The 27,244-nt window shown below is 37.8% G+C and overlaps 2 protein-coding genes across 2 annotated transcripts; both read left to right on the forward strand.

Annotated features, from left to right (window-relative positions):
- Positions 1-1,831: 1,831 nt before the first annotated feature.
- On the forward strand, positions 1,832-26,824 carry LOC145488863 (uncharacterized). Its single transcript, XM_081467690.1, has 10 exons — positions 1,832-1,973; positions 11,100-11,368; positions 11,778-11,892; positions 12,201-12,323; positions 12,537-12,659; positions 21,802-21,924; positions 22,102-22,224; positions 22,439-22,561; positions 25,514-26,047; positions 26,428-26,824. The coding sequence occupies exons 1-10, from the start codon at positions 1,910-1,912 to the stop codon at positions 26,742-26,744; spliced, it is 1,914 nt and encodes a 637-aa protein (XP_081323816.1). The 5' UTR covers positions 1,832-1,909; the 3' UTR covers positions 26,745-26,824.
- Positions 12,992-20,364, forward strand: LOC145489417 (lactadherin-like). Its single transcript, XM_081468388.1, has 5 exons — positions 12,992-13,130; positions 16,728-17,134; positions 17,608-17,749; positions 19,278-19,684; positions 20,158-20,364. Exons 1-5 carry the CDS (start codon positions 12,992-12,994, stop codon positions 20,362-20,364), a joined length of 1,302 nt encoding a protein of 433 aa, XP_081324514.1.
- Positions 26,825-27,244: the final 420 nt, after the last annotated feature.

A 27,244-nucleotide genomic window follows, 5' to 3' on the forward strand; every position in this document is an offset into this window, starting at 1 on the left:
GTCTCCAATGGGAGGGGACGACCCCCTCCCATACTCTCCTCGAAGTTCCGAACGATGCACAGTGCGCACCTTGCCCAGCCCCTCCGCGGCATGTTTTTCATGCAAACCCTAGCCGCCTACTTTTTGGATGGAACCCGCTACTTTAAAAGGAACTGACAACCCTGCGGGACTCATATGTTGATGTTGTCATGTACTTAAACAGGCTTAGTCATTACGGCAGCAAAACATCTTGACACTACATGTACAAGTTTACTTGACCTGTGTAAACAGTGCCAAGCTCGGAGAGTTAAAATTCGCATGGGACAATGCAGTATGCACACCTTGAAAATCCTCCCCCAAAATGTGAAAAAATCGAATTGATCCAAATAAATGTGCACGTGATATTCGTACATTGGATCGATTGGTTGACCTTCACTGAAAAAATGAGGCCAATCGGTGGAGGTCCGAAATTTGCCTTATCCGTTCTCACGCGGAGAGCTTCTTAACAGTTGCGTTCATTATAAAAGCACATAATGAAAGCGAATTGTTAACAAAATATTGGGGACTAAAAGTCAAAACTTTCTCCATTTAAAGGCTTTTAATTGCGCTTGATTTTCTTCCTGGAATTTTCCATTGAAGATGATTACATAAGTCACCAACAAACCCATCACCATGCTGAAACATGTTCAAGGCGGCGTGACTACGAACCAAATCTCGCGCGCTGTGATTGACTAAGAATGACTTCCAAACAAGTTTGTTGGGTGGCTATGGTAAAATGCGTTGTACAATAATTATTTCGTGCAATGATAATGCATTCTAAGGGACTAGAAACAATTTTATTTTTGTTATCACATATTGGTCGCTTAGCACGTCTTTAAAACGCTTGCATATATCAATCTCTGCTGTCGTTTTTGGTGACAAAGTACTGGATATTAAGCCATTCCGAAAAAAACGAGTCTTCGAGCAAAACTTTTAATACGAAGAGGAGTTTGATTTTCATGAAAATGAAAGTGCAGATGAAACGAATTTTCATACATGTATGAATGGTTTCGTACGAAGACTCGTTTTGACACAGAGGCAAATAGCACCTCGGAAATGGTCTATTGCGTCATAGTCAGTTCTTGGTTCAGAAAGAAAAAAGCAAAACAATGACGGTAGAAAGTTCTTGTATACAAAATCTAGTGACCCCTTTCGTTTAATGCTCTTCGTAACTGGGGAAAGCGTGATTAGCGCAGGCGCTGTTGGCCTCTTTGACACGGTTGATTTACATATAAAGCTCTAATGCAGTGACTCAGGGTGCACGAGTAAATATTTGATTTCTAACAACTTCAGCGATGGAATGGATTCTACTAATGGCGTACGTCGTTTTGGAAGGTTTCATGTTTAGCAAATGTAATTTCCAGGGTTCATGCACAGGAGGAATAAAAGCCTCCCTTTTACATTTCCGGCATCTTTAAACCGTTTTGTCTACACGCTCTTTCGTTTTCTTTTTTTCTTTTTTTTTTATCGTAAGGCCAAAAAAAAGTAATTGAAGCTGAAAAACTTACTTAACTCAACTTGTTTTTAGAGATGTAGCAAGCCACGTAACCACAACAACATCTTTCTTTTATTAGCGTGGTTAAAGACAATCAACAGTCTGTCAAGATAATAACTAGCACCCTTTTACATGTACGTAGTAATGAACAATTAATTGAATCTTCCAACCGCAATGTAGGAGACCACCTTAGTTGTAACAGTCAGTAATAATTAATAAGTGCATGATTAATATGTGGAGCTGGCGTATTTGAATACGAAACAAGTTTAAACTTACTTCAGATTTCGCAATTTAGTTCATGATTCACACCATCATTGAGCCATCCCCCAAAGCTTCTCGCTGGAATGTAACACTACCAAACCGTTTTTACGAAGCTTTTGAAAACTTGTCGTAAAAATGCTGTCTGCATTTTCCGGCCTTGTTTTCGTCTTTTTCGCTTCCCTGCTACCGGATGCACAAGGTAAAGTTTTCTTCATTCACTGTTTGGAAATATTCTACCTTTATTGTTTTTATCATGATTTTTGCCCATGAGTATAGCACTTTTTGAAAGATGGACCAGCAATATTTTTACTGTCGTAGTTTATATAAATGAGTAACGTGAAAACTTCTTTTCACAAGAGCCGCTACATTTTGTCGTTAATGTTTGGACTTCAGTCGAATTCGCCTTGAAAAATTCTTAACTGTAGGCACATGATCGTTAAATTAGTAAAAACTAATGAGCGCTTATCCTGCTTTCAAGATTTCTAAAAGAATTCATAGTATGCCGGTAAAAGTAACTGTGATAACCAGTATGTGTTTCTGTTACAACCTTTTTGTTTAAAAAAAGCCGCGATCGGAGAAATAAAATACATGTATACGTGGATTTGTTTCTTTGTTTTTTTGTTTTTTTTTCAAAAACCACTCTGCATATTGCTCTAGAATTTGAGAACAATGAAAAGTGAATGAATTAGTGCGGGAATCATGTTTTCTCCAAAATAAGTTGAAGTCATAGAACTCTGTTTCGTTTTCCTAAAAAGTTTCTTAAAAAATAAAATCAACGGAATTAGCCCGAACACATTACATGTAATAACGCACATTGAATACCCCGCTGAGAGGAAGTTTTAAACTTAACTTACGCCTGATTTTAAAAGGTGGCTCTGACATGAACATGCAAATTTGTTGAACAACTCGTACTAGAATCACTTTCTCAAAACAAAATCAGAAACTTCCTAACTTATCCTCAGTAAAAGAAGACTTAAACTGAAAATAATTTCGACTTTAAGGCCAAAGCATTTATGTTAAGGCAGGATTTTTCTGAGCTTTTTCCTTTGTGCATTAACTGATCAGACATTTGTTCACACAAACTGTTGCGCTAGACTCAAAAAAGTTAAAAACTTCCAATTCATGACATATATATCCTCGACCAAAGACTTTTACAGTGAAAAATGTAAGGCCAATACATTTATGTTCAAGAAGGATTTCATTCTGAAGCGTTTTCTTTGTATATAAATTGATCACCTACTCTAGCTCCGTGTCTCAACTTTCAGTTGTTAATCTGGCCAACATGATTTCGTTTGGAAAAAGATCCAATTTTAATTTCAGACAACAAGTTTGGCTTATTTGATCGTATAGCTGCTTAATTCAGCTGCACTGTATGTCTGTTATCAGTTGCGCCTGTTTTTCTTCGGCAGTCAAGCCGAGGTCGGAAAAACTTCAACGATGGAAGTTTGGTTAAGAACTTGAAAATTTATGAATAATGAATGAAGTTTTCAAAACGATTGGCACAAGCAGATTTAAATGTGTTTAAGAACTGTCGTGCTAGACTCGCTTTGTCAAAAAAAAAAAAAGTTGAAAACTTCATGACTTATCTTTAGTCAAAGAAGACTTAAACTGAAAATCAATTTGCACATTCTGTCTGTTTTTCAAATTTTGTTTCGAGCTTCTCAAAAAAATGTAAAAATGAAGCTGTAATTTTTTCGAAGTTTTGACCTCTGAAGTTACATGTTTATGAAGTTCTGAAGAGGTGTGGGGCTTCAGGGATAAAACTGTGATATGAATAAGATAACTTAAATCTTGAAAGTTCTTTCTTTATGAAAACAAAGGCTCGAGATTAAAAGTTTTCTTCGGAACATACATCAATATTACGCCGGGAAATATGTTAGTAAGCACCAAACGGGAAGACTATATATTTTTTTAACATTCTTGACAACCTGAAGGAAGGTTCGTGAAGAAGCGAAACTTGAAATGACTGCTGCTTCATAATAAGTAATCACAATTTTCAGGTCTGTTTTAATTGCCGATTCTGCTGTTCAAAAATAAAGCAGGATCTGAGAAATGAAATGTGAAAACGGTAAGTAAACAAGACTGTTTTGTTAACATTTTTTAGGTTCGTCGAGAAGCGAAGCTTGAAATGACTGCTGCTTCTCAATAATCACAATTTGCAGCTTCATTTAATGGCCGATTCTGTTGTCCAAAAATAAAGCGTGATTGGAGAAATAAAATGTGGTATTTTTTCTTAGATATTAACTTGTCATTTGCAAAAATGCTCTGCAAATTGATCTTTCATTTGCGCAAAATGAAATATTAATTAATTAGTACGCGAATGATATTCTAGTTCTTAAATCTAAGTTTTGGTAACGACCAGTTTATTTTCGTAAATTCTTTTTTCGTTTTATTATGAATTAAAACTAGGCTGAAATTTGGAGAAAGTTGTTAAAACGTAAATTCAACGGTTTGCGTAGAACTAGACCGACCACGTTACATGTAAATACATCGCTCAGAGGAAGTTTGACAACCGTTAACTCACACCTAATTTAGACAGGCGTCTTTGACGTGAACATGCAAATTTGTTTAAAAAACTTTCGTACTTGTCTCACTATGTCAAAACAAAATTAAAAACTTTAGACTTGTATTCGATCAAAGAAGACTTACACTGACAACCATTTCGCATTTAAAGCCAATACATTTATATTTACGAAGGATTTGTCTGAACTGTTTGTTTTCAGTTTATAAATTGGTCACCCGCTCGAGGTTTCCGTGTCTCCGCTTTGAATTATTAGCCTGGCCAACATTGTTTCGTTCCGAGAAAGGTCCTTCATTAATTTCAGCAAGAAATTATCTTGATAATCTCTTAATTTCTCATAACAACCTTGGCTTGTTCGATCGTATGGTTGCTTGATTCAATGGCACTGTATATAGGTCTTGATGGAAGTTTGGTTAAGCACTATGAATAAGAAATAAAGTTTCTAGTTTAGTAAACAAACTTCAAAACATTTCATTTTGAAACATTTTAAAGTAACAGACCGACTCCGAGTTTGATAATAGAAAATATAATCGAAAACCACAATTAATTTTTCATGTCATACAGTAAGTTCACGCAAATTATGCTCGAGTTCAAAGAGAATTTCAGCTGGAAACGTTGGGTTAACTCAAACCGTCCAAACCAGTAAATTTTCCTGTTTTTCCAATTTTGTTTCTAACTTCACCGGTTTTACATGTGCCTACTCGAGATGCCTCAATACCGGCGATTTCCAAACGTTTGGCTTCTGAAGTTTTATGGTTAAAAAGTTTTGATCATAGAAGTGCGTGGCCTCATGCCCTCGATCAGGAAAGAAAAAAGCGGTATAAATGAGATAACTTAAAGACGTAAAAGGTCTTTCTTCATAAAAACAAAGGCTCAAAATTAAAAGTTTTCTTCTGAACAAACTTTAATTCGGATTTTTCATAAGTCTTTCAAAAGAGAAAGAAATCCTTACATCACGCCGGGAAATATAATTGTCCTCACATAACGGGAAGCAAGCAAGACTATTTTGCCGGATGATGCTTTTGACAACCTGAAGGAAGGTTCGTGAAGAAGCGAAATGTGAAATGACTGCTGTTTCTTAATGATCACAGTTTGCGGTTTAGTTTAATGGCCGTTTCTGTTGTTCAAAAATAAAACGCATCGGAGAAATGACGTGCAACCTTTTTTCTGAGATATCAAACTATCATTTGCAAAAACATGCTCTGCAAATTTACTCTAGAAATTGCGCAAATGAAAAATAGATGAGTTACAATGATCTTTCTTAAAACTGAGTGAAAGTAACACCTAGTTTATTTTCATTGAACTGTTTTTTGTTCTCGTAGAGTTTCGTTAAGGAAACATGGCTGCAATTTGGAGAACGTTCTTAAAACGCGAACTCAAAGGTTGCGTAGAACTAGATCGGGCACATTACATTTAATAGCTCACATTAAATACACGCTGAGAGGAAGTTTTAAACTAACTTACACATAATTAAACAGGTGGCTTTGACATGAACACACAAATTTGTTTACATAAACTGTTGCGCTAGACTCGCTTTCTCAAAAAAAGTTAAAAACTTCGAATTTATGACATATATATCCTCAATCGAAGACTTTTACACTGAAAAATGTAAGGCCAATACATTTATGTTCAAGAAGGATTTCATTCTGAAGAGTTTTCTTTGTATATTAATTGATCACCTACTCTAGCTCCGTGTCTCAACTTTCAGTTATTAGCCTGGCCAACATTATTTCGTTCCGAAAGAGATTCAATTTTAATTTCAGATATCAAGCTTGGCTTAGTCTATCGATCGCATAGCTGCTTAATTCAGTGGCACTTTATATATGTCTTCTGTTGGGCTTTCTTTCGGATAAGAATTAAACTCTCCAGTTGTATTAAGTTAACACACTTCAAAAAACTTTTGTTTTGAAACATTCTAGAGTAACAGACCTAGACCGACTAGAGTTCAACAAAAATATGAACGAAAGCCCCGATTAATTTTTCATATTATACAGTAAATTTACACAATTAAGCTCGAGTTCAGTGAATTTCAGCACACGTTTGGTTAACTCAAACCGTCCAAACCAGCACATTCTCTCTGTTTTTCTAATTTTGTTTCAGTAACTTCAGCTGTGTCACATGTACTTACTCGAGATGCTTCAATACCGGTGCCTTCCAAAAATATAAATCTAAGCTAAATAATTTTTCGAAGTTTTGGCCTCTGAAATTACAACTCCATAGCTAGAACTCTTTCTTGTTGTTTTCTTTACGTTTCGTTGAGGATACTTGGCTTAAATTTGGAGAAAGTTCCTAAAGCGCAAACTCAACGGCTTGCGTAGAAATAGACCGACTACATTTTTATGTAATAGGGTACATTAGATGCAGCGCCGAGAAGAAGTTTTAAACTTAATTTACGCCTAATTTAAACAGGTGGCTTTGACATGAACATGCAAATTTGTTTAACAACTGTCGTTCTAGACTCACAAACCCAAAACAATTAAAAACTTCATGACTTATCCTCAGACAAAGCTAGACGGCTTAAACTAAAAATCATTCCGCATTAAAGGCCGATACATTTATATTTAAGCAGGATCGATTTCTCTGAAGTGTTTTCCTTTGTGTATAAGTTGGTCGCCTAGTTGAGGTTTCCTTGTCTCAACTTTCCACATTTCGTTCCGAAAAAGATCCAATTTTTATTTCAGACAACAAGCTTAGTTTATTCGATCTTATAGCTGCTTGATTCAGTCACACTGTATATTTTCAGTTTCGCCTGTTATTCTTTTCCAGTCAAGCCGAGGTCGGGAAAACTATCACGATGGAAATTTGGTTGAAAACTTAAAAAAACATGAATAATGAATCATTAAAGTTCTCGAAAAGCTTTGCCAATAATCTAAGTTTCCAATGTAGTAAACACACTTCAAAATATTTCGTTTTGAAACAGTTTAAAGTAACAGACCGTCTCCTAGTTCAATAAAAAAAATATGAACGAAACTCCGATTAATTTTTTATATTATGCGGTAAAGTCACACTATTATGCTCGAGTTCAAAGAGAATTTCATCACATGTTTGGTGAAGTCAAATCGTCCAAACCAGCACGTTCTCTATGTTTTGCCAATTTTTATCACCTAACTTCACTGTTGCCTCATGCACCTACCCGGATGACTCAATACCAGCGTTTTCCAAACATTTAAATGTGAAGCGCGATCTTTAATATTTCGAAGTTTTGGCCTCTGAAGTTGTACGGCAGCGCCAAATCTTTTTTTTATGAGTCTTAGCTGAATATCTTTCGATCGATTCTTCCAAGAGAATGATCTTTAATCCACTTGTACGGTGCCGTCTGCATAGGAAAGGAGTCACTTGATTTACAGGGTTAGTCGGTATGATAAAATCAACAGTTTATTCTACAGCGAAGGTAATTATAACTGACATTCAAAGACGATCGACTGAACTAAGCCGATACGAAACAACAACTTCTTACTCTCCTGCTTTCTTGCCCTTGACCGAGTTTCTAGTCTACAAAAGCTAAAAGCCCTGGCTTTTAACCAGAACTTTGAATGATGAAGTTATTAGATCGAGTAAAGAATGACATAAAACGTTTAAAAGAGAATATTTTGGTTGTAGACAGCAGGAGAGTACAAGCGGGGTTTCATGTCAACCGAATAGGTAGAACTCCCGAACGAACTGTTATTGAAATTTTTCAAACAGATCAAGCTTCAGTTTTGATTTGAATTATTACACAATGGAGCGGTCATTAACTAGGAGGGCCGGTATTATTTCAAAGGCGAGGACCAAAAATTTGAGCCCCTCTCAGGTTAACTGCCCAAAAATCTTGCCCCCCCCCCCCCCCAACTCGTGAGCCCAAAAAATTGTAACCCTCCCCTGGGATAAATTTTTGAGAATTAGAATGTTCCATCACAAAAATCCATATGAGCGTGATTTTCAGACAATTATTTGATTGGAATAAGAAAAAAGTGTTATTATTTACAAAATATTATTTACAAAACCCAATGCTTCACCAAGTAAAGAGAACCCCTGATAGCCCCATTGTGACTTTATATTGAATTCCTGTCTTGTGATCGACTTGAAGAGTGAACAGATTGTGCATATTAACTTATCAGCGACTGGCAATTCAAAAGGAAAATTGGCTCTATTCAGGAAAAGTCAGCAGTTCTTGCTCTACCCCTCCAGGTCCTGCAAGTTCGGCCATATCGTGTGGTCTGTAAAAGATTCCTCAAAAAAGTGATTCCTCCTCAAAATTAGCTTCCACAACTTTCCAAATCTACCAAAAACACCAATACATTCCGAGTACAATACACATATCATCAATTATCCGTGCACTTTGATCGCGGCTTTTTTTAAAGAAAACTTTCATGAATTGATCTGCTATTCAGTTGTCCTATAATATAGGAAACTCGCATGCTGACGAGGCTGATTCCACTGAAAATTGCTCGAGAAAAAAACGATAAAAAGGAAAAAAAAAAAAAAAAAAAAAACTGAAAGCGAAAACTAAAACGCGCGCTGTTTTCAAAGCCATTTCAAAGCCAAGCAAGCGATTTCGCGTGAAGTCACTCCTCATCTCCAGCCAATGAAGATTATCTTGCCCGGCTATCGTATTTAAGCAGCGCTAAAAGTTTATAGCACAAAACCCATTATTACGCGCACATCGCCAAAAGTTTTAATGGATGGCGCCCAGAAATTGTGACCCTCCCCTAAACGCGGGCCCAGAAAATTTTGGCCCGCCCCAAATGAGCGCCCAAAAAATCGCAGCCCTCCCCTAAAATTCACCGGTCCTCTCCCATTAGTTAATGACCACTTCCTAATGAAGCAAAGAAGCTGTCATATGAATTAGCCAACGGGAAACGTAGCAAAAAGCAAAGGCAAAAAGTAGAAGTTTTCTTCATTCGGGTAAAGCGTTAACGAACTAAAAAAATACAAAATGTATCAAAATGTTCAATGAGCTGGTTTTGTCCTGCGTCATTTGGTAAAGGAGGGGTCTGCATGCGAGCCAACAAGCCCATCAGGCCGGCGTGTATCCCCGGTTTCTGTAGCATGAAGAGACTAGGAGTATTTCGAATTCCTTCTGGATGGGATGCTAGTCCCTGGCAGAGTTGACCCCAGCGTTAAGTTGGCTGGCACCCATTTATACACTTGGGTGGAGAGAGGCACTTTGAGACTTAAAGTGTCTTGCCTAAGAACACAACACAATGTCCTCGTTCAGGGCTTGAACCCGGACTGTTCGAACCCGAGATAAGCACACCAACCATGAGGCCACCGCACCTCCTACTGCGGCACTTGGGCGCATATTAATTACAAACTCAGTTATAGCTCAAAATTGTAGATAGATTTGCGTGTTTTATGTCGAGGAACCACTCAGCATCCACAACGAGCTTCTCAATCGAGTGAGAAAAGCAATACGAGCCTCTAAAAGCGTAAACGAGGAGCAAAAACTATTGGTATCATCGTTGGAAACATTTATAAATGTTGACAGGAATGAGAATTTACATGCATTGAAAGCTTTCAGAAAAGCCTAGCCTCGCGGATCATATATTTCTCTACGTGTTCATTAAAAGGTAAAGGAGAGTGACCCTCCGTTTGTGCTGCAAAGAAGTTTTAAGTTGAAAGAGGCATCGATATCGTCGCCATCATCGCAAGAAGTGCAGGTCAAAGACTTCAAGTTTGTTTACAGTTTGATAAGAGGTAGCCGTCGCTGACTCAGATGCAGGGCTTGCTATTGATAATCATTCATTGCCATTTCAAGTGATATTTTTAAGTAAGAATAATACATTTTAGGGTGTTTGCATAAAAAAAAAGAATTATCAAGAATTCGGCTGTGTTTACATGATTACATAAAGTTCCAGTGAAAATACACGCATTTATATTTTCCAACAGATTCAATTAATTACATTTGCCACGAACTTTGAAATTTTACAGAGTCAGTCTCTTGAATTGGTTACTATAATGACTGTAATCAACGTTGCGATTGGTGAATTTAATGGAGGGGACTTAAAATGATTGGCTCATGTAACTGTCCGATTACAGGTGTCCGATTTCAGCCAAGTGTTCGATTACACTGTCAGATTACAATTTGGCAGATTAGTTAGAGCAAAATACAGCAGTTTATACACCAATCACATTAAATTTGGAAGAAATTGTAATTGTTATGATCAATCCTCAAAATCTTGCAGCTGTACCTGAAACATTTTGGAAACCAAAACAAGTTGCAACAACGAACTACAAAATGGACTGAGGAACTTATTCGCGCGGGTTACATCTTGCTCCACTTAAACTGTCAATCAAATTACCAATGTTGCGGCGTAAGTTTGCAAGGATGCCATCAAAAGAACATCCGGTTTGACTGTAAAAGAAATTGTGTCGAACTCGTCTCCGTTACTCTTGCATCGTTTTGCCAAAACAAAAGTTGCACGTTTTCTTTTTTCAGGAAAGAACAGTTTTTGGTTGAAAGCCACCTGAGAAACATTATTTTCTATTTTTACTTCGAGTCTTGATATTTTATTCAGAGGTTTTTCTCAGCTATTTACTGCACCATGCCATGTAATAACCTCAAGGTTTATGGGAAAACTCAACTCAAGTCCCTCGACATGAAAAATTGAAGGTTTTTTTTGCTATGAATAACTTGGTTCCTGCTTGTTTTTACTAATAGAAACATCCTGTTTTTCTAGAACAGAAAAACAAAACTATGACACATTTTACAGAGGTTGGACTCCACTTTTCATCTCATAGAAACTGTCTTTAATTTTTCATTTTACTTTGATGGAAATTATTTTAATGTTTATATAAAGGCATGTCAAAATTTTTGTTCTTCAGGTAACTGTCGTAATTTGCGATTCACCATTGATCCAATCCATGGTCACCGTCTGGATAATCACGTGATACGAACCATTGACGTCATCAATGAGGATATCTGCCAACTGAAATGCTACCTGGAGCCAAACTGTGTCAGCTATAACTTTAAAAAGATAGCAGATACAGATGGAAAACACAGATGTGATCTGAATAACATTACATATGAACACCACAACGAACACTCAGGAGACCTCGCGACGAACGAAAGTTATGTATATCGCGGAGCTGAGGTAAACATTCAACTGCCAGGTTAAAGACTGTAGTTATCATAGTGATTCTTTACATTTAATTTATGGCCGCATTTGCGAAATTGTAAGGAAACGCAAGTTGTCTCGTTATGTATTTGTTTTCTATCCAGTGTTTTTCGAGCTTTCAAATCCAAGACGATAATATAAATTAAAGATAAATTCTGCGGAGAGATTCTATGACTGGCCTGCTATCCTGCTTCTGCACCATTAACGTTTTTACAACATTCCAAACTGCACGCAATCGATTATAATTTCCGTTTTTTTTTTCTGCTACAACTCTGCTTTAAAATTCTTTATCCTACCGGAATTGTGCTGTCTCCCTTTAGCTGTCATTTTCTCTTGCTGTCGCCAAACAATCGTTTTCTTTTCTTTTCTTTTCTGTTATTTAAAGAATGCTTGTGCAAAGAAACTGTGCCAGAACAATGCAACCTGCCAGGCCGGTTTTACAGACAGAGATTACCAATGTTTGTGCATTCTCGGATTTACTGGTCATGACTGTGAAGTGGGTAAGAAATATCGTCATTAACTCTACTAGTTATAATAAGGAATCTCCCTTTGAGACTGCGTTTGTTAAACTGACCTGTACTCCTATTTAACCATTGGATTTCTATGGGCCATGCAGACTGTTTTCTTCGAGCGATGTGTCGACAAGGCACAGTCGAGTGGACTTTGACTAATAGAAAACTCTTACTAGCTGATTGATTGGAGCTTATCATGAAGTCTAAAAGCCAAACAAATGTGCTAGAGGGTAAATACAAACATCTGTCACGGAGCCAAACGACTAATGCTACTGAAATTTCTTTTGTTTCTTCAGATGTAAACGAGTGCACTAAAGAAACACACAATTGTGATGTTGATGCTGTGTGTAACAACACCCGGGGATCCTATAACTGCACGTGTAAAGATGGATTTTATGGAGATGGAATAAACTGTACTGGTAACTATCTGTAACACAGTTTGGTTTTAATAATGCCTCTTAATACCTCTTTTTCGTATTCAAAAGCAAGGAATTTTATCAGACGGTGGGAAGTTTTTGTGTGAAGCAATAAAATAGTAACAAATAAGGCACGCTATGTTTCAGAGCAAAAATATACGTAATCATAACATTCCAATAAAAAGTTTCCCAGTTATAGTTTTTTTGTTGTTTCAGATATCGACGAGTGTACCAACGGAACACATAACTGTGATGTTAATGCTGTGTGTAACAACACCCGGGGATCCTATAACTGCACATGCAAAGATGGATTTCATGGAGATGGAAAAGACTGCACTGGTAACTAGATGGATGCAAAAAATATATCATTTTAGTATAATTGCTCAGGTAATCATAGAAATTCTCGCGCTCTCATTGGTCGAGAATGGCGTCTTATTCCGTTATATTAAACTCCGACTAATTTTCAAAATGATCGCCTCGCGCTTTGTCGATATCTCTGAGGAAGAAATGAATATAATGAAAGAAAATGCTATTCCGGGAAACACCAAACATGCTACAAAGTTCGGAGGGACACCTTTTTCAAAAGTAGGGTGTGAAAATTGTGCTAAATATTACAACGAAACCTGTTAAATTCCCGTGCGCCGTGGCTGCAACTAAGAGCGGGCTACTGCATGTTTGCAGTTCAGGATGGTGGCCAGTGTTTTGCTGGTGCTACTGCGCCGCCGACCTTCGACATGTATGGAAACTCTACGGAGTGTGGGGCTGATCGTGAAGGTGGAATGTGGGCCAATCAGGTTTACATCATCAAAGGTAATAACGCAGCTAACAATCGGTCAAACTGGATCATGGGCTCATTTTAAAGACATACAAATAGAGGTCTGCCCTGCTTGGATGACTCTTTTAGAATTCTCAACAGGATTGATGGCTTTCTAATGGCCAGTTCAAGTACAATCACAAAACAAGCGGTACCGTGCGGCTAGCTGTTTTAAGGTTAAGAATCCATATACTATGATTTTAACTGACAAGCACAGATCTATCGTGACCTTCGATTGATAGTTATGATTCTCTGTCTTCAGTTCAGTGCGCTGGATGTTGTCCCGTGAAAGGAATAACGGTACTGCGAGACTACCGTTTCAACAAAATATATATACTCGAGAATTTCAACTGATGATAAGATTTCAGTGTAAGCAAAAAGCAACATAAGTACTTTAATGCTCCTGTTTCCTTTCTTTAAAGCTTTGGGTTGCTAAGAAATTATTGGCATGGAAAGTGGTGCGATCAGTAACGGACAAATAAGTGGCTCTTCCGGATTGACCGGTTTTTTTCGGTATTTAGCACTAAGTGTGCGATTGGGTCCACTGAAAGGCGTATAGCTATTTTACTACAAATAAGAAATTCAGCACCAGCTGTCAGTAAACCAACAAAGTGTAAGCAAGTAACAAACAACTCTGTGCATTTTTTTCCCGTTGTTGATAAAAATTATATTCTGTTTAGTCAGTTGTTTCCAAAACAAGTTCTGTTCAACCAGATCGCTTGATGTTCACCGGATAGCAATAAATATTGCGTCATGCGTTAATCTCTTTAACAATCAAGACAAACGAACAAAAAATGTTTGACACATTTCTCGGAGATCTACAAGGAAACACGTTATTTTATTACTACTTTACAAAAATCATTAGCCATTAAGTTCAAAGGGTTTACAAAGCTGTGCCATACATAGGAAAGACAAATTTCCTTCATGGTAACAATAACAATAACAATAACAATAACAATAACAATAACAATAGCGATAAAGATAACGATGACGATAACGATGACGATGACGATGACGATAACGATAACGATGACGATGACGATGACAAGGACAGCAACAATGACGATAGCGATAACGATAACGACAATGATCACAATAACAATAACAATTGGACCGAGTGGAGTACAATTCAGGGGGTAATCGCGCGAATAATTTCAAAATCGGACCGGCGCGAAGTACGAGGCCGATTTGAAAGTACGAGCAAGATTACTCCCTGAATTGTACGACACGAGGTCCAATTACTAATTAATCGTATATATAACAAATTTCGGAGTTAAAAATGTCTTTTGAGAACTTCTTTTGAGCGAAAATGAATGTAGCACGTTTCACAAGGTTTGAAAACTGTAGGAAACATTGCAAGGAAAGCCATTAAAACGCGCGCAATTGACATGCAAATCACGCGGGTATGCGATTACAGGTATCCAATTACAAAGTTCAAATTAGATAGCTGTAATTGGACATCCACATGATCGCACGCCGATTACGTGGCAAACAGGTGTGCGGAGAACCAATCACGATCGAAAATTTCGTTATAGATACGATTATGGTAATAATCAAAACAACAACAAAATTCTCGGACGTGATTGGCTATCAGCAGCCCGATTTGAGCATTTATTAAATCCATTTTGAAATCACTGGTTATCCTTGCAATCTGATTGGCTCTCAGTGGTGCGATTTATTCACAAATCGCACTAGTTTTTGCTCTAAATCGCATCTTTTTCTCAACCAATGGGAATGGGACAGTAAAACAAACCAATCAATCAGACTTCAAGATTGGTTTAAAGTAATCAATAAAATTTCAGAAAAGTGAAAGGCAAAAAGCCATTGTGGAGAATTTTGCAACTACTATTGCCAAAACTTTGTTGTTATTGTTGTTTTTTCCCCCAAAAATTGACGAATTTAATCAATTACAGTTTCTGAATGACGATTATGTGCTCCTTCAGGCTGAAGACCTACTTTAATGGAAGTTTCCAACTTTCAGTATCCATTTTGACGAATATTTTGGCGATTTTTCTTCAACATTTGCTCAAGATCCGTATGATACCGAGTCCAGTAAAACATAAACAAACGAAAACCACACAACAACAAATTCAGGGCCATCTCAAGAAGGTAGATGTTTCCAGGTTTCTGGTAGTTTCAAACGAAGCAACAAATGAGCTCAACTCTGTCGCTGTGAATAAACATAGTCAAAATACGCTCCGCTCCACAAAACAGTGAATGAATGAACGTCTTATGAAGCTGGTGCTAGTCCCGCCATCTTGGAAATATCTTGAAAGAAATGGCGCCGCAAGAACTTGACAAGGTCCTGAGTATTGAGTCCTTCGCCGAGGTCACAAAAAGAAACGGAGATGATAACGAGCTGGATTCCCTTAAAATCATGCCATTAAACGGTATGAAAGAAAAAAAAACGTACCATCCACTGGGCATCGTGCACTCGAGGGAGTTTCAGAACTCAAAAGAAATCCATCGCAAAATTACGCAGGATACACCTTCAAATTCCTTCTCTAAAGGCAATGAAAAGTCTCAGCCTCAACCACAGAAGAAAGAAAGGCCTATGCCATCATTGATTCAGGCGACGAGAATTGAACTTTTTTAGCTGAAGTAGACTATTTTCGTTCTGACTTCAAAACTGCTTGTTTCTTTGTCATGCTCGGATGAGTTTTCGTCACATGACATCGTTTTGCATACTGAATAAGACGTAAAGGCGTTTTCGTTTGCGCTTTTTTTCAACACACCGGCTACTGGAACAATACACCAAAAAATCTAAAAATTAAGGCGATAAAATTGTGAGATTTCAAAATGGATCTAATAAAGTGGTAATTGGACTTCGTGTCGTACAATTTTGGTCTGAAATCATACTTGTGATTTCAGACCAAATTGCCCTCCACTCAGTTCTATTACCATTATTAATTGGACAGTGTACGCGTCATGCTTGTAATTGGACAGTACGCATCATTTTGCGAGCGCTGTTGCGGTGTACTATGTTGAGTAAACTACTGTGTTTTTCAGCATTCATAACGACGTTTAATCGTTAGGCGCTCAATCGATGGTTTGTTCTTTTCTTGGATTTTGTCATAGTTTTGATTAACAGGTAACAGGACATCGCGTCGTCCAATTCAGTCTGTAATCATACTCGTGATTAACTAATCGGACATCCGATTTTGTTAATCACTCGTATGATTACAGTCCGAATTGAACTCCACTCAGTCCTATTACCATTAATAATAATAATAATAATAATAATAATAATAATAATAATAATAATAATAATACCATTATTTACGTGTCAATTGAGATTTAACATTGCTGTTAATTGGGGACACCTAAAACGAGTTATGAGTTATCAGGTTTATGTACACATTAACTTTTTAAACATTATAATTATTTACATGATAAAAGCCTCTTTTTATCAAAGTAAAAATACAAAAGTGAATAAAGTTACATATAAACTTAGTTAATTAAGAATGAAGAAATTAGTCAAGTTGATCACACATGATATTGGAATCCACTGCTCGCATCAATTAAAATTGTTTAAATCCCTTTTCCTAATGTCAACCGAGGTCAAAACTGTTTTGGTTTTGCATATCTTTTAGCATGCAAAGACGCTCTTGGAATGGGAAGCGGTGCGATCACTGACGCGCAGATCACCGCCTCTTCCGAATACGAGTCAGAACACGAAGACAACGTAAATGCCACTACGGCCGGTACAACCACTGCCGGGGAGATCAGCCCCTCCGAACATGTCGCTATGGCCAAACACGGCAGACTGCACTTTCAAGAAAATGGAAGTATAGCCGGAGCTTGGGTCGCTAACACAAGTGATGAAAATCAATGGCTGCAGGTTGATCTGGGAGCTCAGTACGCTAAAGTGACAGGTGTAGCAACGCAAGGAAGGAATTCCTCAACTTACCCACAGTGGGTAACTAAGTACAACCTGCAGTACGGTGACAACGGGGCGAAATTTCAGTTCTACAGGGAACATGGAAGTACCACGGACAAGGTAAAAGTTAACGTAATCCCCTAGAACACGTTATTTATCACTTCCTTTACTTGTTTTTTATATCCCTTGTTTTAAAGTTCGCTTTATATTCATGCAGTCATCAATCGTCAAGGAACTGGAGTCGCTATTTGATGTGATTCTGTTTATTTCACAAAAAAATTAATTAAGTTGACTCAAAAAGAATATCTGAATGCAAATTCGTTGCGCAGTGTCCACAATTTCAACAACTACAAAACTTCATATCCTTTTGACGCCGAAGCAGAACATCAAGAAAAGGAGATGTTTATTTTCAGGTGGGGGTGTAACAAACAGTTTACGACTGTCCACACGCGTGAAAAATTGTGAGTTTTGTTTACCCTCACCCATCAAAGTCTCGAATGTCTCCGCGAAATAAAACTCACTTTTTGCCTTGGAGCCAGTCAATGTATAAGTCAGCACTTAATGGCTAACAGTTTGAAATTGTACTGATTCAGGAATTTACCGGAAACACAGACCAGGACACTGTGGTTTATCATAATCTCAACCCATTAATCATAACACGGTACATTCGTTTTGTACCAGTCGCTTGGAATGGCAACATTTCAATGAGAGTGGAGCTGTATGGCTGTAAGCAAGGTACTAGAAAGGGCATTACATTCCCAAAAACGATTTTCACGACTGAAAGTGTGGTACTTAATGAAAATGATGAAGAGGGTAGTCAAAAAAATTCAACACAAGGCATTTCAGTATTAACAGGGGCCTGGCTCGTCCAACTTGACAAAAAAAAAGGAGTTATGAAATACTCATTACCATGATATATCAACCACGAGAGAGATTTTTATCACATTTCTAAACACCGGATAGCAATAAATATTGCGTCATGCGTTAATCTCTTTAACAGTCAAAACAAACAAACAAAAAAAATGCTGTAGTTGTAGTCAGGCATAGTAATAAAATCTTAAAAGTTGTTGTCACTGACTTAAAAATCTTAAAATAGACGTTTCGGCTAAAATACTATAACCTTCTTCGGTGATGAAATGAATGTTAACGGCGTCTAAATGTAAATGAGATGTTTATAAGAATGTGAGGAACTCGCTAGGGATTAATTTAGCATTTTGTAAATGTCTGGAATATGCGCGTGGTCATTAATTGAGTTCGGTTCGCGAATGGAATGCCATGCTTCCAAGAACAATCTACGCGACCACAAGGGACAGCGGTCTATGACCTTGACATTATTAAAATCAAATTAGTGGTTGTTTTTCATACAGTGATGCGCCAAAAGGGAGTTCTTGTCACATGTGAGGACGGCTCTTTTATGTTCTTTTGCTCTGGATCTCAGTGCTCTGGATGTTTGACCGATGTAAAGTTTTTCACAGTTTTTACAATTGATTTTATACACGACACCAGTTGACAGGTCTTGATCGAAATTTGTCCTTCGGTTTCTTCAGGATCGAACCAACCGTCTTGACGGGTTTATGAGCAACATTTACGTCGAATTGTCCCAAAGTTCTTGCAATTTTTTCAGAGATTCCTTGAAAATATGGCAAAGTAACAAAGCCTCTGTGACTTTGTGGCTGATTATTTTGGGGCTGATTTAATGCTTTAGGTGGTTTGGTTCTTTGGCAGTTTTTTAAGAAAAACAACCACTAATTTGATTTTAATAATGTCAAGGTCATAGACTGCTGTCCCTTGTGGTCGCGTAGATTGTTCTTGGAAGCGTGGCATTCCATTCGCGAACCGAACTCAATTAATGACCACGCGCATATTCCAGACATTTACAAAATGCTAAATTAATCCCTAGCGAATTCCTCACATTCTTATAAACATCTCATTTACATTTAGATGCCGTTAACATTCATTTCATTACTGAAGAAGGTTATAGTATTTTAGCCGAAACGTCTATTTTAAGATTTTTAAGCCAGTGACAACAACTTTTAAGATTTTTTTAAAACAAAAAATGTTTGACACATTTCTCGGTGATCTAATACAAAATACAAAAGTGAATAAAGTTACAAATAAACTTAGTTAAGTAAGAATGAAGAAATTAGTCAAGTTGATCACATATGATATTGGAATCCACTGCTCGCATCAATTAAAATTGTTTAAATCCCTTTTCCTAATGTCAACCGAGGTCAAAACTGTTTTGGTTTGGCATATCTTTTAGAATGCAAAGACGCTCTTGGAATGGGAAGCGGTGCGATCACTGACGCGCAGATCACCGCCTCTTCCGAATACGAGTCAGAACACGAAGACAACGTAAATGCCACTACGGCCGGTACAACCACTGCCGGGGAGATCAGCCCCTCCGAACATGTCGCTATGGCCAAACACGGCAGACTGCACTTTCAAGAAAATGGAAGTATAGCCGGAGCTTGGGTCGCTAACACAAGTGATGAAAATCAATGGCTGCAGGTTGATTTGGGAGCTCAGTACGCTAAAGTGACAGGTGTAGCAACGCAAGGAAGGAATTCCTCAACTTACCCACAGTGGGTAACTAAGTACAACCTGCAGTACAGTGACAACGAGGCGACATTTCAGTTCTACAGGGAACATGGAAGTATCACGGACAAGGTAAAAGTTAACGTAATCCCCTAGAACACGTTATTTATCACTTCCTTTACTTGTTTTTTATATCCCTTGTTTTAAAGTTCGCTCTATTTTCATACAGTCATCAATCTTCAAGGAACTGGAGTCGCTATTTGATGTGATTCTGTTTATTACACAAAAAAATCGATCAAGTTGACTCAAAAAGAATATCTGAATGCAAATTCGTTGCGCAGTGTCCACGATTTTAACAACTACAAAACGTCATATCCTTTCGAGGCCGAAGCAGAACATTGAGAAAAGGAGATGCTTATTTTCAGGTGGAGGTGTAAGAAACAGTTTACGACTGTCCATACGCGTGAAAAATTGTGAGTTTTGTTTACCCTCACCCATCAAAGTCTCGAGTGTCTCCGCGAACTAAAACTCACTTTTTGCCTTGGAGCCAGTCAATGTATAAGTCAGCACTTAATGGCTAACAGTTTGAAATTGTACTGATTCAGGAATTTACCGGAAACACAGACCAGGACACTGTGGTTTATCATAATCTCAACCCATTAATCACAACACGGTACATTCGTTTTGTACCAGTCGCTTGGAATGGCAACATTTCAATGAGAGTGGAGCTGTATGGCTGTAAGCAAGGTACTAGAAAGGGCATAACATTCCCAAAAACGATTTTAACGACTAAAAGTGTGGTACTTAATTAAAATAATGAAGTGGGTACTCAAGAACATTCGACAAAAGGCGTTTTAGTATTAACAGGGGCCTGGCTCGTCCAACTTGACAAAAAAAGAGTTATGAAATATTCGTTGCCGTGATATATCAATCATGAGAGAGAGTTTCATCATATTTCTAAACACTGGGAAGAATTGAAAAAACGATGCACAAAGGAATATTTTTGAAGATCTGTGAGGTGTTTGGAAATGTGATGAAACTTCGTCTCGAGTGTCTGAATTACCTCCTCAATCAAAACCAAAACTAAGAAAAACAACAGAGATGCAACTCTACGTTCAATCTGTCCTGATAAAAAATCAGATATCCAAACCGCCGTCACAATTATGATCCCCTTGGATACATTTCGCTAAATATTTTTGAAAAAATAATTGAATAATAATTGAGAAATTTTTAGGTACCTCGATCTCCAACAGCGATTTATTTCAAACTTAGAAATAGAAACTGATATAATATAAACGACACGTGTGGGAAAGGCTAATATGTTTCAGTGTTATCAGACCATTTTAAATATTTCTGCGCCAAATAGAGGCGTTTATATAGTGCCCGTCCGAGGAAAATACTCGGATGGATAGTACTCGTCCGTGAAAATGTTTCTGTAAACAATCGGGCTTATAGAAAACAAACAATTGAAATTATATTCAATGGGCTTTGTATGTTTTCTATTTCAAATTTTTCATTTGGCATTGGTGGTTTTCATTTGAAGATAATTCAATATGATTTTTGAACTGGCGCGCGGAAGAAAATTTAGTGCTGAACAATAGAGGCAATAGGGTGTTTAGGCTGATTTAGCAAGAGAACGGGAACGTCACTTGACGACGGCGCGCGCAGTACAAATACCCAAATACGGTCAAATTAGAACAGAATCCAGGTTATTCCGTGCGCCCTGCAGTCGTCATCTGACCATATTTGGGTATTTGTACTGCGCACGCCGTCGTCAAGTGACGTCCCCGTTCTCTTGCTAAATCAGCCTTTTATGTCTCGGAACTATCAGCCTCTGATAGTTGCCCCTTGGAAATTTGATGTTCTTAAAACTAGCATATTCGTCACAATTAAGATCTTCTTCGTTACATTTCTCTAATTATTAAAAATATTGAGAAATTTTGAGGTAACTCTCCACCAACGATTTATTTCAAACTTAGAAATACAAACTGATATAATATAAACGACACACGCGTGGGAAAGGCTAATATGTTTCAGTGTTATCAGACCATTTTAAATGAAACTTCCCACATAGGAAACCCCGGGAGCACAATATATAGGCACTTGGTTCTGTTATCTTCAACCTGGGCAGAAAAAAACAATATTCTTCAGTTATAGAAAAAAAAAAAGAGTGCATGTCAGAGTGAAAAGTCTTACATCATTCCAAAAAGATGTTTTCCAGTTACCTTAGATTCTTTTCATTGCTCTAGATATAGATGAGTGTACCAACGGAACACACAGCTGTGATGTTAATGCTGTGTGTAACAACACCCGGGGATCCTATAACTGCACTTGCAAAGACGGATTTTATGGAGATGGAATAAACTGCACAGGTAACTATCTGTAACACAGTTTGGTTTAATGCATCTCTTGCCTCAAGGCTTAAAGTATTAATTTTAATAGACATCGGTCAGCTTATATATGAAGCACACTATATCAGAGCGAAAATTTCTTTTAAGCACTACCATTTCAATAAGCGTTTTTTAGTTACATTCCTTTTGTTGTTCAAGATATCGATGAGTGCACCAACGGTACACACAGCTGTGATGTTAATGCTGTGTGTAACAACACCCGGGGATCCTATAACTGCACGTGCAAAGATGGATTTTATGGGGATGGAATGAACTGCACTGGTAAATATTTGAAACACAGTTTGGTTTAATGCGCATGCATCTCTTGCCTCGTAGTTTAAGCGACTATTCAAAAGCAAGTAATTTTATTAGACATTGGTAAGCTCATACATGAGGCATCAGAATGAGGCACACTTGTGTATTTCAAAGCGAAAAGTCTCGTGATAACACCATTTCGATGAAACATTTTCTAGTTAGGTTTCTTTTGTTGTTTTAGATATAGACGAGTGTGCCAACGGAACACACAGCTGTGATGTTAATGCTATGTGTAACAACACCCGGGGATCCTATAACTGCACGTGCAAAGATGGATTTCACGGAGATGGAATGAACTGCACTGGTAAATGTTTGTAACACAGTTTGGTTCAATGCATCTCTTGCCTCGTGGTTTAAACTACTATTCAAAGCGCTTGATTTTAACAGACATTGGTTAACTCGTACATGAGGTCTCAGGATTAGGCAAACTATATCAGAGCGAAAAGTCTCGTGACCACACCATTTAAATAAAACGTTTTTGAGTTAGATTCCTTTTGTTGTTTTAGATATCAATGAGTGTACCAACGCAACATACAACTGTAGTGTTAATGCTGTGTGTAACAACACCCGGGGATCCTATAACTGCACGTGCAAAGATGGATTTCGTGGAGATGGAAAAACTTGCAGAGGTAAATATTGCCATGTATTATGTTTTGATTTACCACAGCGAGTAATTACAAACTTGGAAATCGGACAATTTATGAGAAAATACAATACAATGCAATGCAATGGAATTCAAGGGAAAACGATGGCGGCTGTACCTTTACCACAATGCCATGCGAATCTAGCACAGCCAATCAGGCACAAGTAAAGCAATATATATTTGCATCATTTATCTCAGCAGTAAGGACAGTAAGTATATTAGATTTGCAGATGTTAGAACTTTTATGAACGTTATTATGAGCGTATTAAAGGTTTTCATGCGCCAAGAGTTATCGGTAAATGTACCCTGTAGTCGTTTTTTTTTTTTCTACAGAGGATTTGCCCGGCAAGTGGCAGCTGAAAGCGAGCCGTTGTAACCACTTTCAGAAAACACCTTGAAAGGAAACTTGCTCCGAAAGCCTTTCTATTAAGCAATTAGATTATGAGCTCGAGATTTCTATCGCGTGACAGTTGACGAGGGCGCAGCTCGAGTCAACTATCACGCATAGAAATCGAAAGCGAATAATCTAATTGTTTTAGTATAAATCTACTAATCGTTCAAAACTTTATTGAAATCTTCTTCACAGACACTTCCAAAACGCCAAGAAGCGGTCGTCTTCTGCAAAATAACGTGAAATGACCAAGTTCTGCGTCGTCTACTGAACGTGGACGACGATGGCTAATTCTTCGTATTTCCATTTGGAATTGAACGCTGTCATTACATATTTAGCCTTCGCGCGTTTTTACAGCCATTGGCATTCCGAACAGATCTAGACAATCGCGAGTTTTGCTGGTGAAATATAAATTCATTTTTTACTAGGCGTCGTCCTCGGCGTCGTCGTCATCTGTTCTTAAGCTCCCTAGTATTCATCGGTGGAAAGACGCTATCTGCCCATGGTGCCCATCTGAGGAAAATACCCGAATGGATAGTACTCGTCTGTGATAATTTTTAAGTAAACAAGCGGGCTTGTTACAAAAGAAAATTGAAAGGCTTTCACGACTTTCATCTTAAATATATGAAAATAATTCAATATGATTTTCAAACTGCCGCAACTGTGCATAGTGAACAATAAAGACAAGAGTGTGTTTACGTCTCGGAACTATCGGTCTGCTAGTTGCTCCTCGGTAATTTGATGTTCTTAAAACTAGCATATTTACGCTCGAAGCTTCGCTTCTCGGGCTAATGTTTGTTTTAAAAACATCAAATTTCCGCTGGGCAACTTTCAGCCGATTGTTCCGAGACATAAGCACACTATTGCTGAAATAAGAATATGGACAAGAGACGAGCTGTTGACGCAAATAAGATGGCGTGAGCAAATAAAATTTAGCTTTTGATACTCGAGGCATGCTGGCACTAACTTAATATCGTTCAAACACTTCACTTGGAATCAATATCACCCGAATTGTATCTGGTATCAAAGCGTGCATTCTTAATACGGATCGACCGAGTTTCAGCGTTTTGGCATTAAAGCTTAAGTATAGCCTGGCGACGCATGCGTAAGTACAAACACAGGAATCTACCCATCGTGATCCTTTTCTTGGTATATATAACGACCTTCAAGTTTATTCTTTCGTTGCTCGTCTAGAAAGCTGAGCAACCATAACAGTAGAAACGAGTTCCTTAATTGTAACTACGCTGGTTGACCGATCGTTTTATTTGGCTGCCCACAAATTATGGAAAAATCTTCCCCCTTTTATTGTAAATAGTTTTAAAAAGTTTCTTAAAACACATCTGTTTCAGAAAGCGTTTCTTAGCTAATTTTATACTATTATTTTACAATTTTATTAGTGCATATCATAATCATTGTTGTTAATTTTAACAAGAACTTGTATTAGAGATGTTTTTAGGATTTTTAAGTAACATTAAGGGTCTATAAGTAGTTATATTTTCTTGACCATTGTAATGCGCGGCTGAAAATGTTAAATTGATATCTGCGCAGTACAAGTTAATTATTACTGTTAATATTCTTCTTCTTATTAATATTATTATCAGTAATAATAATAATTAATAATACTTTTACCTTGTATATACCAATTTGTATGGAATATGTTAATTAATGTTATGATGATGATAGTAGTATTAGTATTAGTTGTAGTAACCATGATATCATGATTAGATACGGAAACATGTTTTACAAGTTTAACAGACATTTAACAGACAAATTATGTAAATATTATAGCATTTTGTAAAGCTATTATTATTATTATTATTATTATTATTATTATTAACTGGAACCGTGGTAGCGACGCAAGTAAAAGCCAAACATGACAGATCAGTTACCTGACAGATTAGTTGGCGCGCTGAAGTGGAATGCGGTAAAGATCTTTTAGTTATTTTGGTGGGTTAAAAAAGAGTGACTGTGTGATGTGATAAAATGAAAATGCCTGAACGTCTATTTTCAATTTTTTTCATTACTGCTGATGTAGCGTGGCCGACTCAGTGGTATGGAGCGGCGCTAGTTTAAATAATCAGGAGGTCCCAGGTTCAAAGTCCTCCCCCTTTCCACGAGTAAGATTTCATCAGATGGCAATTTGGCGCTAGCCCTTCCTTATTAGATACCCAATTTGTTTTCAGCGATAAGCTTTAGACTACTATTGTTTCTTAATTACCCAGGATTCAATGCTACCTTTACAAGTCTCGGAACTGGTGGAAAAGATGGTCCAACGCCACTCGGCAGTAACTACAAAGGTCAGGATCATGACGGTCAAGTTGCACTGTCCGACGGCATTCAACGGTGGACTGTGCCGTACACTGGTCAATACAGAATAGAAGCAGTAGGAGCTGCAGGGGGATACGGCCGCAAAGATCATAACGACATGTACAGTGAATATCGAGGAAGAGGTGCCAGAATGGCAGGCACTTTCAACTTATCCAAAGATGAACTGATTCAAATTCTCGTTGGTCAAGAGGGAGGAATAAGAAACCACGGCAAGAGTTCTGGAGGTGGTGGAGGAACATTTGTAGTGAGAGGAAGCAATACTTCTTTGATAGTGGCTGGAGGAGGTGGAGGCGTCAGAGCTGTAACAAAAAGACACCAGGGATGCGATGCCAGCACAAACACGTCAGGGAATTCTGGACACAACTCATGGTCAGGAGGCAGCAATGGACACGGTGCAATGAGTGGTGATGATAAGTCGTCAGCTGAGGGTAAAAATGAGAATGATTTTATTTACTTCACCAGAGTCAGTTGCCGACGAGACACATTTGATTTGCAAGCAGTCGATTCATCGGCTTTAAATATCTACCTCAAACCTCCTCGATGTTGGGCAAAATCATTTTTTCATCGGCAGTGCAACTTTTAAGGTCAGTCGAAATACACCTTTCAAATTTCGGAAGCTGCCGAAAATTTGGTCGACAACAACAACAAAAAACAACTATTTTACATGTTATTGAAAGGTAGTGAAAATATTGTTTGGAAACCCTCCTATTATATCATTTCTGGACAAACCTCCATTGCATGACACTGCTAAATTTGGAACCGTTAAATATAAGTATGGGAATTAGTCAGCTGATTATATTTTTTTCAGGTGGCGGCGGCGGCGGTTTTTACTCTAGCGGGAGAAATGGAACGTCGCCGGACAGAGGTGAAGGGGGTGAAGGATTTCTTCAAGGAGGAGTGGGTGGAAAATCTAAATGGACAAGGGGAAACGGTGGTTTTGGAGGGGGTGGTGGTGCAGGTGGGGGTGGAGGCGGTGGTGGAGGGTACTCCGGGGGAAGCAGTGGGAGTAATAACGAGAATTCCTGTGGAGGAGGGGGAGGTTCCTATAATGTTGGAAAAGATCAGCAAAGTGATTGCTGTTACAATACAGCTGGTCATGGCAAGGTGACCATCACATTACTGTAGAAAAAATAAACCACGTGCCGCTGTATTTGCAGCTATAGAACTATTATTTTGTTAGCTACAATTTTTTGGCTGTAGCTGTCTTTGACTCCTCCTTCCATGTTGATAGATTCAGAAGAACTGATAACTATATAAATTCCTTTTTAAAAATGTTTTTTGATATATTTTTTGTTTGTGTTGGCATACTCACAGAGAATCAGTTTAACCAAACATAGTAATTTATATTAGGCTTATAATCCCAAGCGGATTACTCGCTAGAGGCGAAAAGCTAAGCTTTTCCCAGAGGGTAAATTACTTTGCCATGTCTTCGTTTTGTGCGTAGAATTTTTATGTAGATTATTCACAGCCGTGGATGGGAGTTTTCGACAGTTTCAAAGTTCTCCAGAAAATAAAATAGGTCGTTTTTTTCTTCCAGGAAGATTCCCCGAGTAGATTAAGTCAACAAGGTTTATAGTGAAGTATATATGAAATAATTCATATTTGAACTGCGGTTGTAGATGAAA

Source organism: Orbicella franksi, chromosome 6 (assembly GCF_964199315.1).
Source record: "Orbicella franksi chromosome 6, jaOrbFran1.1, whole genome shotgun sequence".
In the NCBI taxonomy this organism is placed as follows: Eukaryota; Metazoa; Cnidaria; class Anthozoa; order Scleractinia; family Merulinidae; genus Orbicella; species Orbicella franksi.

Bases quoted from the DNA above. Each gene is read 5' to 3' on its own strand.
- LOC145488863 (XM_081467690.1), top strand. From the start codon at position 1,910: ATGCTGTCTGCATTTTCCGGCCTTGTTTTCGTCTTTTTCGCTTCCCTG. The intron at 1,974-11,099 runs GTAAAGTTTTCT...TTTGTTCTTCAG, and splicing joins CCTGCTACCGGATGCACAAG to GTAACTGTCGTAATTTGCGA. The intron at 26,048-26,427 runs GTAAAAATGAGA...TATTTTTTTCAG, and splicing joins TGATAAGTCGTCAGCTGAGG to GTGGCGGCGGCGGCGGTTTT.
- LOC145489417 (XM_081468388.1), top strand. From the start codon at position 12,992: ATGTTTGCAGTTCAGGATGGTGGCCAGTGTTTTGCTGGTGCTACTGCG. The intron at 13,131-16,727 runs GTAATAACGCAG...CATATCTTTTAG, and splicing joins TCAGGTTTACATCATCAAAG to CATGCAAAGACGCTCTTGGA. The intron at 17,135-17,607 runs GTAAAAGTTAAC...GTACTGATTCAG, and splicing joins ATGGAAGTACCACGGACAAG to GAATTTACCGGAAACACAGA.